This window comes from Planococcus citri, chromosome 2 (genome assembly GCF_950023065.1).
Source record: "Planococcus citri chromosome 2, ihPlaCitr1.1, whole genome shotgun sequence".
Taxonomy (NCBI): Eukaryota; Metazoa; Arthropoda; class Insecta; order Hemiptera; family Pseudococcidae; genus Planococcus; species Planococcus citri.
The window spans coordinates 3,160,034-3,172,653 of NC_088678.1; the positions used below are offsets into that span (position 1 = coordinate 3,160,034).

The window sequence follows — 12,620 nt, forward strand, 5'->3', positions numbered from 1 at the left end:
AATTGAAAAACCGCACTTCATTTTTTGTCGAAGTTTACACGAGATAAAATCAATGAGCCAAAATTCAACTCGGTCGTATACCACTATTCAAGTCTCCGACAAATATTTGGCCATATTGCAGTAATTTAGCCCTCTGAGGTGCTAAAAATTAGTACATGGAAGTGCTTTAGGTCACTGATTTCAATTTTCACGTCCATTGTAGTTCTGACCTCAATTTGGCCCCCAGAAAAATCTCAAAAAATATATGGAAATAGGTATGGAAATCTAGGTTACTTTTGATTTCGCTTCAACTTCGATTTTCACGCCCGTCGCCCATCTTACCTCTGCTCCCAGATTTGGCCCCTCAGAGAAGTGATTAATTCTGGCTCAAAGCTTCCAAGTTTATCGAGCGACAAAATTTTTTTTCAACATTTTTTAGAACTCATTACTTATCTAGAAAATGGCTGAACGGATTTCGATGAAACTTGAAATCTCACTACGCCTGCACAATTCCTAAAGAGTACTAATACGACCCTCAATTTTTGGTGAATCATTCATGAACGAATTGATCAATTTTTTGAAAGAACCATTCGCCAACGAATCGATCAATTCTTCAATTTATGAATCAATTTGTTCGTTAATGAGTCACTTATACGAATCAATTCGTTCGCGAATGATTCATAGAAAATGATTCAATTCATTCGTGAATGATTCGCCAAAAATTGAGTAAATGAATCGATTCGTTCTCGAACGAGTCACTTATACGAATCAATTCGTTCGCGAATGGTTCATCAGAAATTGAGTGGAATGAATCGATTCGTTCGCGAATGATTCATCAAAAATTCATTAAAAGAACTAATTCGTTCGCGAACGAGTCACTCATACAAATCAATTCGTTCGTGAACGAGTCACTTATACGAATCAATTCATCTGTGAATGATTCGCCAAAAATTGAGTAAATGAATCGATTCGTTCTCGAACGAGTCACTTATACGAACCGATTTGTTCGCGAATGATTCATCAGAAATTGAGTGAAATGAATCGATTCGTTCGCGAATGATTCATCAAAAATTCTATAAAAAAATTGATTTGTTCGCGAACGAGTCACTTATACGAACCAATTTGTTCGCAAATGATTCATCAGAAATTGAGTGAAATGAATCGTTCGTTCGCGAATGATTCATCAAAAATTCTTTTAAAAAATTGATTCGTTCGCGAATGATTCATAAAAAATTGAATAAATGAATTGATTCGTTCGCCAATGATTCACCTAGAAATCAATCAGTTAAGAACAAAACTTTAACACTCGTGTCACAATTTTTCGAAAATTTCAAAATTGAGTCCTCTTTTACTTAATTTTTGTGCAATAAAATGCTCCAAAATACGCGATGAGGTTATACGGCCAATTTAAAAAACAAAAATTTCAAACACGTGTTTAAAAAAATAAGAAACCTGAAATTAGAAGAACGTCGTTTCTCAGTCTGATTTCATCATCTTGACAACAAAAAGTGCTCAGTAATCATACATGATTTTAAATCATCGCTCGACGCAATTCCATTAACGCGTCTTCGAAAATTCGCGAATTGAAATTAATCCGCGGAAATCCAGCTCGTAAATCGTTTCTAAAACGACGAACCCATCTCCAAAGCGTCAATAATTCCATTAGTAGGTATCTCTGCCTCCTTCCCACAAGCTGCTCAAAAAAAAAAAAAATGCCAGCGAGTCCTATACCAACGTACAAATGGGCAAATCTACTACTACTGTTTTCTGGCTTCACAGGTACGCGTCTAGATACCTATAATACATATGTACATAATTAAGTACAATAAACCAGCCTCCGACAACTACCTCATATTTCGCTCGATCTGTTATCATTTAATTGCAAATGACCCGGATAGAGGATAGAGAGAAAAAAAAATGGCAAAATGAAACCAACGCACCATCTCATCGTGTCATCTGCAGCGAGTGCGAAGAGTAAAAATAAACGAGTCCTATAAGGAGGAGATGCGATGATGATGATGAAGAAGAAGAAGAAGAAAGGAAAAAAATCCTAACATCTTCTCCCCCGAGAACGCATTTTTTATCGTTTCTTCTCTCGAGTGTATACGCTAACACCATTACCTATACATAACCATCATTTGTACACCGAAGCCTCTGCCTCTGGTATTTGAAAACGTGTCTCGGATTCGAAGAATGCTAACCCATTTGTTTAAATATTCGTCTAGTTCGCATAGTGATGCGACGGACGAATAAAATTGTCTATTTTGCGTACCATTGTTTCGTATGTGAGTATTAAAAAAGAAGTCTCTATACGACGCTATCTCACTCACTCTCTCGTAGCTACAGATTCGCGTACCTATGGTCCTTTGTCGCTGTGATCTCGTGTTCAAATAAAAACATAGCCCGAACTACTGTGAAAGAATACACTCGTCCAATTACTCCCGATTTCGACCGCACTGTGATTTATATTATTAAATCGTTCGGCATCGGCTTGGACTCGCTGGATGTGCAAGAAGACATCAGCTTCGGCTCGAGTTAGGAGCACCATCGTGTATAGAAAGTAATTGCTTCGATGCCTTTCGTAAAGGTTAAGCTCGGTTTGCTCTCTGCGATCCGGCGACATTACGCCCGAATACTGAAATTACGAGTATCATCAGCCCCACACACCACGCTGCACCAGCTGAGCAAGTGAAACAGGTATCGGTTGGTTTTTTTTATCATTTCTTCCTACTTTACTGCAGTGTAAGTAATGGTTAATAGATGGTCTTACGATAACTGGCCATATGCTTAAACAGTATGCTCGTACAGTCCCTATAATATCTAATTCCAGTATTGACATTAGATTCTTTAACGTACCTATCCCTCCATCGTACGTACATATTTCTCGTTGACATTTTAAAAATGTCACCTTCGTTTCCCGAAAAACATTACCAGTAGAACCGCTTTTCTCGCCCAACCTTGGTCTAATAAAAGAAATCGCTCCTATAATTGATATAATTCGATAAAAATAGTAGATACCTCGCTACATATATGTTGGAAAAAAATCGAGCGAGACAAAATCATAGCAACGAGAGTAAGAAAGACCGCGAATACTTCTTTCGATAGTAAACTAAATGATGCCGAGCAATAAGATTATTTGAAAAGCGACTTTTTCCAACATTGTGACAAGACCATAATATCTTTCTCTCTTTACCTCATCCTTATACGCTCGTATGTAGATACGATATTCACGTTGCCATACGAAATTGTCAGAACAACTAATTGTAAAGATGCGCTACTGATAATCTACTTTATAATCGTTCCAAATTACTTCGACGAAGGAGAAGAAAAAAAAATAATAATAAAGAAAACCAGTTACAACAACCAAACGAATCGGGGTCAGAATTGAACTAGTTATAAAAAATATATATTTTTAAAAATCTTTTTTTTTTTTAATATGTTTCTTTTTTCACTATCTACCAGATCTTATTATACGTGGTAGGTAGACGTTCTTAAGATTGCTTAAAAAATTCACAAATTAGCCATGAATCAATTTTTATGATTAAAATGCATAAATTAAAATCACCCGGAGCGTGTTCTTGATCTTTTTGAGCCCCTGTGCAGCGGAAATATTCCGACATTTTTCCTCATATAAGTAAAGGTGCTCGATTTAAAATGCATATCTGTGCATTCTTTGTATACATCGTGAAATGAAACATCACATTGAAATGAAGAGGGAAAAAAAAGTGGAACGATTAGTGAAAATACGACGACAAGTTCCTTAAATTATAATTTATGAGATCGACGCGAAGACGCGATGCTGGTGTACTCGTGCGATCGTAGTATCTTGTAACTTTCGATTATTACAAAATTATATGTGAATTTTTTCAAAGACTATGTTGAAAATTCCTCGAATACGTATTCGTTTAGATGCTGGTATTACGAGCTATAATCGGATGGACTGGGATGACAAGTCGGTTCGCAACACAAGAAATGTGCGGTAGTATTTTTCTATTAATTTTGAAAATTCCCATTATCGGATCAAATTTTTTGAATCTGACTGGTTTTTTTTTACAGAGTTGAACTCGAGCTATGTTGGAATAACGTTATTTATTAATTATTGTTATTTATCAAATTTACCTACCGAGTTGAAAACGTAGGTAGGTAATTTAGAAGTATAGAGTTGTATAAGTTTAAACATGTGTGAGGAGGGAGGAGGTGGAAAGGGCGGCAAATTTAAAACTCTCCGAAAATTTGCCAAAAAATTAGCGAAAGCAGAAGATAAGAATCGTTTCTAAAGTCAGGAACTTCAATTATTTTTCCATCGTCGTGGTCGGCCACGACGGTGGAATTCAAAATTGCTATGGTCAGCAATGATGATGGAATTTCATTGCCATGGTTGACCACGACCATAGAATTCCGGTCGATTTAGCTCACCACAATAAATGAGAAAATTTGCACCGGGGGGGGGGGGTGAGACCATACGGGGGAGTGGGTCTATTTTTTACAAAAAATCGACATGTACATACTCGTATATCGAAATACAGGTTTTCAAGGACGCTGAAAATGATATTTAAATGGCATTTAAAATCAGCAATAACTGATGAAACTTCATTAAACATTGGTAAAATTGGTAAAAAGTCAAAATACGTAGAAAGCACTGAAAAAGAACATCGAAAATTATCAGAAAAATAATGAAATAAAATTTCAAAAAAATTTCCCAAAACTTGGCAAAAATTGAACAAAAGCAGCTAAATAAAACTTCAAAAATAATACGTGGAAACACTGAAAAATCATTAAAAATCACTAAAAACTGATTGTAATTCCATCAAAATTTTGTAAACTTTGCGAGAAATTGCAGAAGTTGTTAAAACAAAAATAAATTCAATTTTTTTTTTGAGAGCATCCGTTGCATTTTTGATGTTTGAATAGTCTTTAGAGCTCATTCATCCATGTTCCATTTACCAATGAAACATCGATAACATTTTCAAAATCAACTTCCTCAAAAACCGACATTTCGACATGTGTATACGTCGATTTTTTGAGAAAAATGTTATCTCCCAACCCTTGAATGCCATCCCCCTGGCTTCGACCAAAACGAAAAATCGATGGAATTTTTGAAATCAGCATCCTTGAAAACCTATGTTTCGATATACATGTCGATTTTTTGTGAAAAATAGACCCACTCCCCCGTATGGTCTCACCCCCCCCCCGATGCAAATTTTCTCATTTATTGTGGTGAGCTAGTGAGCTAAATCGACGGAATTCTATGGTCGTGGTCAACCATGGCAATGAAATTCCATCATCATTGCTGACCATAGCAATTTTGAATTCCACCGTCGTGGCTGACCACGACGATGGAAAATTTCAAATGGCTCTTCCCCCTCCTCTAAGGGATATGAATTGTGGTCTAACACTATCAATGAAGTCTGGAGTGTATATTATATTAATCATAAATTTCTCAAACCATATGCTACGAAATAGTGTGAAACTGATAGAACTACCCTTCTCATTTTTGGCCAAAATTTGGTTTTTGAAAATTTACCAAAAATTGAAATGAATTTCATGCTCTTTCGATCTCGTTTTTTTCCAGTTCAAAAAATTTCGCGTGAGTGCATATGTTGGAAAGCAGGTACCCATCAATCAAATTGGCCACCATTTTTTTTGTAAGTCCAACTTTTTTTAGCACGTTTGCTTTAAAATGTACCTTAGGATGTTCCCTTTAAGAAAAAAGTTATCTCAGAGGATCGGAAAGGGTGGTATGTAATTATTTCTATTGTAATTATGCCGGACTACATTATTTTTCAGTCGGTCGAGAGGGGTGCATACCAAATTTCAACCTTCCAATTTGATAAAATTTTGATTTTTCATAATTTTAGCCCAAAATTTTTTTGCAAAAATTTAATAGATATGTACCTACGACGATGTAAGTAAATTGAAAAATGCACTTTAGTACCTCAAATTTTTTGGCTGAGATAACGTATTTTTGAATGTTCTTTTGATTTAGCTATATCTGGTTCGAGAGTCAAGTTCCAATGTTGATTGAATTTTTTGGCACATCGTCTCCATTTTCAATTCATTTGCGACCCTCTTTTCCAGGAATCAAAAAGTCACCACATTTATGACATTTTTTGAAGTTTTTTTGAAAATTTTGGCAGCTGAAAGGACAATAAGATAAGGAATTGTACGTGAAGATGAGAGAGGTTGATGCATTCGAACGTTCAACTCCAGCTTCCTTAATAAAATACTTATCCCTTAAAATGTAAAAGACTTTCCTAGGTGAAGTTTAACAAATCTGAGGAGGTACAGGCAATGGTAATGCACCTGAGAGTGAGCATATCGTAGTTGCATTTACTCGTAAGTCGTAACAGTTGTACTTACACAGAGATCGAAAACAAAAAGAACGAATAACGCGGCGGGGTACACAAATTACCAACAGATAATCGGAACGTTTATTGGTAAAAATCGATGAGCATTTAGAGATAGCGCTAGCGAAGAGAAAAAGATCGGCGATGCGGTGTGGCGGCGCAAGCGTTACTAATCATTTTAATATAGTCAGTTGGTTCGATGATAGATAACCATTCTATTAGACATGAACGTTGTGTTGTGTATTAGAGTACTCGCGTATTATATAGATCTCAACAAAACACCATTTAGATAATCCACCTCGCTTCTTCTTGGTCGTCTGTTGTATCCTAGACATATCGTGTCGTACCCATAGACACCGCAGCTTACGAGCTAAACACGTGCTCTAGGTAATGGGCATGGGTACCTCTTATATACTGTACAGCTAGTTAAACGGTACGGTCTCGATTGAGATCTGAGAAATGAAATAAATTTCGGTTTGTTACAGGGACTTGTAGGTACGTATCTGCTGTGAGATTGTACAGAGTATAGGTGATTTGAATGTAGTGTTTTTCTCCTTTTTCGCACATTTTATAATCAATTAAAGTCACCTTTTACAACACGAACACTTTTATTATTCACGAAAAATTAAAATTACAAATACATTAAAATGAGACGCGTTTCGGTCGTCGTAGCGACCATTATCAATCACGAATGAGATGAAAACTGCGAGATACATTGTAGAAGATGTGTAGATGCGTTGAAAAATTATCTAAGGGAGGGAGGGGGGGCGATAACAAGAACAAGACGAAAATACGACGTAAATTATGACGGAGGTAGGCTGGGTAGGGGTTGATTTAAAATAGGAAGCAGAGAATCGATAATGCTGTTCGGTGAAATATCATTGACCATGTTGAATTGTGTTGAATTTTCATGGCGTTTTATTTCCAATAGTTCGAGGGTGTTGAGTCGATGACCTTTTTCGGATGTATGCAGTATCGCTATGCCTGAGTCAGGTATAAAGTCATGGCCTGAGTTTATTAAATGGTCCGCAAAATTACTTCTCCCCAGATGTTTGTTTTTCCAAGCTGAGATATGTTCTTTTATCCTTATTGTAAAACTTCTCCCGGTTTGGCCTATGTAAGTTGCAGAGCAGTTATTGCAAGACAATCGATAAACGCCACTTTTTTCCATTTTTGGAATTTTGTCTTTGGCATTGCAAAGCAGTGATCCCAGCGAATTCGTTGATGAGTAGGCAATTTGAGTGTCACTTTTGTCGCTACTTTTGAACACCTGGACCAACTTTGAGGTTGAAGATACATGGAAATTGAATTTTTTGAACTTTTTCTTATCCTGGTGTACTGTGTTGATCAATGTAGTGTTGTTGTTGAGTAATTTTTTGAACCGTATACGATTAAGTAATTTAAAGACCAGTTTTTTAGGGTATCCATTATTTTGAGCGATGTGGATGATGGTGTTGAGCTCTTTTTTGTAGGCCTTGGTTGAGGAGATGGGGGTATTTAACAGACGGTGTATCATATACTGGATACCAGAGGTTTGATGGGAGTGGTGATGGGCTGAAGTACTGTGAATTAAGATGTCCGTGTAGGTAGGTTTTCGATAAACATCAAATCTGCATTGATTTTCATGTAAGGAAATTGATAGGTCTAAGAAGTTCAGAGTTTTCCCACCTATTTCCATTGTGAATTTGATTGATGGAAAAATGCTGTATAGGTACCTCGCTATAGGTGAGTACTCGTTGTTGAGGCATTTTGTCTGCGCAGGTTCGGGGATTCAGCGATTTCACATAACGATACTGTATTTACCTTTCGGTGTATGGAATATAATTTGGGCTCCGGTACAATATTGTGGACGCGAGGCGTTCATTGATAAAAAGCACAAAACGAAATAATGCTCCTTTGTGCATTATGGTTGAAAAAAATAGGCACTGGTACGATAGATAGTGCAAAATAAGTACCTATACATTTATATTGTTTTGCTTTTTGCAACTCAGATGAATCTCGCATTCTCATATCGTATAGATATTTTAACGATGCTCCGTTTACGTCGTCGTATGATGAGCACGAAACACAGTAGTTGAACGTACTGCGATAAAAATATCGTACCGACGACGACTCGCAGTAAAAAAGTAGGAAAAAATAAACGTAATACGGTAGGTTTGCGTAGTGAAACAAAAAGGTTGCTTCTGTGTCTATCCAATTATCCGCAGCTGGGGATACGTACGAGTATATGAAAATATTATCCCAGCAGACGTGATAAAGATTTCGGTATATATCTCGTTGTTCGAGTACTGGATGCTGGGTACCTGAAGACTCTCAGTCGCCAGTAATTCTGGCAGTAAGATCGGCGCATCGAGATAGCGAAATGTGTGCACTACGTAACTCGAGTTTGCGGCCGCAGAATGACGAGAAAAATGCCAATTTTCGCGGAATACGTGCGTTAGTCATGTATCCTCTTTTGACGTGAAGTTGCGCTGCAGATGAAATCTCTCGAGACTTTTCGGAAGACCGATGCGATGGGCGATGGTGAAACTGGATTATTTACTTCGGTGTCATACGCGCGAACCTTGGGTAGGGAAATTATGATGAAATGGTTTAGGCGGTTTCTAGTAAACATTACGAGTAACGTGCAACAGTGCAATGTTCGAGATAAGTGCATTCTGTAGGTACAGGTTTGAATGACGTGAGAATTCATCATGTTGGTCTAAGATGTGGTTGTTTGTTTTTTTAATTTTTTTATGTGGAGGGGGGGGGTACATTAACCTTGTGCTAATGCAACAGGTTCAAATTTGGATGGAATCTTTGGAAATTGGTGGCCAATGTACATAGAATTATGTGCCAAATTCCTGTCACTTATTATTTCTCTTGGCAGAATATTAGGTACCAATTTGTTGATATTTTCGATCTCAACTGTGAAGGAATTCGTGCCATAGAACGAATATGTACACTACTTCATGTTTTCAAAATTTAAATTTAGAAATTCACCATTTCATGGCAGACTATTCCTGAGCATATCCGCCGTTGCATTAATCACTCAAAAAAGAGTCTGAAAGGGAAGATAAATATTGCTTTTTAACCGCCAATTAGATTAAAATACACTTTAAATTTTCCTCTTCAAGGATTTGTATGAGATTTTGCTACAAAAAAATATTTTTGGAAGTGTGATTAGGGCCGTTCCACGTCAATTGAACCAAGAAGTGGTAGGAGGGTTCGGAAATTTTTTTGAAATTTTTCCTGTGGAAAGACCTCCCGAAGGGATGACCAATGGCGCAAATCGCAGCCCTCTCTAGCCTATTTTTAAAGGCAGCCAGGGGGTGTCAAAGTTTTCAGTGAACCAAAAATATCATCCATTTCAGCAGAGGATTACTCGATAACCGCGATACCTACCAAAATGGAACATTTTTTCATAGTTAGAGGTTTTGAAAGGCTTTTTGGTGATATCATAAAAATCAGTGTTGCTACTTTTTTTCGTACAAAAAATTAGCTCAAAAAGTTTCAAAATGTAGTTTTCACATCGTTCCGACCCTCAAAAATTCTGAAAAAATATATTATGGACAACTTTTCATGCTGAACAACATATTGAAAAATTGGGATGGTAACATGTTGCAAAGTTGAGTTGAAAAAATTTAAAGTTTGCAAAAAAATGCGATTTTTTGATTTAAAACATAAAAAAAAGTTTTGATAGGTGAAGTTTACCCATTTGACCCATATTTTTACGTATCTGTTGAAAAAGTTGAAAAACCACTATCACTCGATAAAATGAACTCCTCACCAAAAAATCAAAATTCAAAAAAATTCAATTTTCAATTTCAAACATCAAAAAAAATTTAAATTTGTTCAGTTGTCTTATTTTGACCTCTTTCTGACGTATTTCATGAAAAAGTTGGTAAAAATTACACTCACAACAAAAAAATAAAAATTCGTTCATTTTTTGAATTTTTTCGAATTTTGATTTTTTGGTGAGGTGTTTATTTCACCGAGCGAAAGGGTTTTTTCAACTTTTTCAACAGATACGTAAAAATAGGAGTCAAATGGGTCAACTTCACCTATCAAAACTTTTTGTCATGTTTTAAATCAAAGAATCGCAATTTTTTTGCAAACTTTAAAATTTTTTCAAATCAACTTTGCAACATGTTACCATCCCAATTTTTCAATATGTTGTTCAGCATGAAAAGTTGTCCATAATATTTTTTTTTCAGAATTTTTGAGACTCGGAACGATGTGAAAACTACATTTTGAAACTTTTCGAGCTAATTTTTTGTACGAAAAAAAGTGGCAACACAGATTATTATGATATCACCAAAAAGCCTTTCAAAACCTCTAACTATGGGAAAATGTTCCATTTTGGTAGGTATCGCGGATATCGAGTAATCCACTGCTGAAATAGATGATATTTTTGGTTCACTGAAAACTTTGACACCCCCTGGCTGCCTTTAAAAATGGGCTAGAGTGCTGCGATTTGCGCCATTGGTCATCCCTTCGGTAGGTCTTTCCACAGGAAAAATTTTGAAAAAAATTTTCGAACCCCCCCCCCCGCCCCCCTTTCACTTCTTGGTCCAATTGACGTGGAGTGATCCATAAGTAGATATATTTTCCGACAATACTGGACATGGAATTTTTCACTTTTCAATGTTCTTTTAAGAAATGGAATAAAAGCTTGACATTTTCGTTTTCCTTCCACGACAAAACTGTCGAGAGGAGGGAGAGGGGCAAGGGGGAAATTTGTCTCGGGCCCGTGCTTTCTGAAAGGCTCGTCAAAAGAAGGGTCTGTGATGAAAAAAACTGCTTTTTACTTCTCAAAACAAAAATTTTGGAAAGCTTTCACCCTACCGAAATTTCATAAAAATAATCATTCAGCTTTCAACGTTGCGAAGTGAAAAAATAAATTTCTCGCATAAATACCTATAGTACAATTTTTATGTCTCTCGAAATACAAATTTTCAAGAGCTTTCGCCCTCACTTGGACTTGTTCTCTTTTTTTTCAAAATTAACATCTCTGAATAAAAATTTTTCAAATTATAGAATTTTAAAAGCCAAAAAATAAATTATGTACTTGCATAAAAAGCTATTAAATAAATAAATAAATAAATAAACATGGTTTTTATAGTTCTCTCAATATAAACTTCCAGAAAAACTTCATGAACGAATTATGAGTGAGATTACTTCAGATGTTTTTTTGGACACCCTGTGTCGTGTTTTACCTTGTAGCAATTTAGTAACAAAATTACCATTTCAGTGTGAATTTTTTCGTTAAAAATTTTCTTCTTAGAATCGACTTACTTTTCTTCTAAGTAACACAAAATATTATTTGTATAGATATTCTTCTAAATTGCCAACTACATCATGTCATTATAGTTCATTCAGAAAATTGGATCACTTTTTCAGAAAAAGCATTAGAATAGTTTCCATCAAATTAATTTACACAAAAGTAGTGAGATACCTACTTATAACACTCTTAATTTCTTCAAACTTTTCAGACCTCTCCCTCCCAAATTTTTTTTGCCCTAGCTACTCGTATATTGATAGATTGAAGTTAATTAGTATTCATTACCTTGCATCCTTCGCATGTGAAAGCTCCAAAATGGAAACCAGCCGCAGGTTCACCGCATACTTTACATTGTTGATTCATCTGCAAATAAAAATAAAACAAAAAATTAGAATATATGAGACACATTGTCAGTACAAAATTACTGGTAGGTACTGAGTAAGCTAGGCAGAGGCACTTGTGAAATCCTCCAATTTACGGATACGCGTTATAATGACATACATAATATCGTTTTCATTAACAAATATGTGTATATACGAAATACATAAAAGAAAGAAAGGTGATGACGAGTGGTTCAACACAATCATCAAGTCCGCAAGAGCCATAGCAACTCGAACACACGTTTCAGGAAATGACCAAGGCATAACACATCAACATGTTGGGTACATGTCTCAACCTCTGCAGCGTCAGTCTTGTCGAGCATAGTTATTAATTTGACTGAGACGATTTATCTCTCTTAAACATTAATACGATTATATTATTACATTTCTTCGAAAAACAAAACCAGATAGAACGGTTTTTTTGATTCAACCATTGTACAAGTAAGTAATGCGTAAGTCAGACAAACGAACGAGTCGAAGAAATGGAAAAAAACCAAGAAGGAAGCGATTTCTCAGAAAATTGGTCATCCAATAAAACGCTCTCGAGTCTTATTAGGAGGTACCTACACGTGATTTTGAAACGATCAGATTAAAAGAGGAAAAATTGCATGCATTAGATAAATGCTACGAGCCTGCGACTTCATACGTGAT

General features: G+C 36.0%; 1 protein-coding gene across 1 annotated transcript in view; it reads right to left on the reverse strand.

Moving 5' to 3' along the window:
• LOC135834218 (probable serine/threonine-protein kinase DDB_G0271402) overlaps positions 1-12,620 on the reverse strand; it is a 92,568-nt gene that overhangs the window by 30,289 nt on the left and 49,659 nt on the right. The window contains exon 2 of the mRNA XM_065348054.1: positions 11,875-11,952. Coding sequence (XP_065204126.1) covers positions 11,875-11,952 — 78 coding nt within the window. The remainder of the gene's footprint in view (positions 1-11,874; positions 11,953-12,620) is intronic.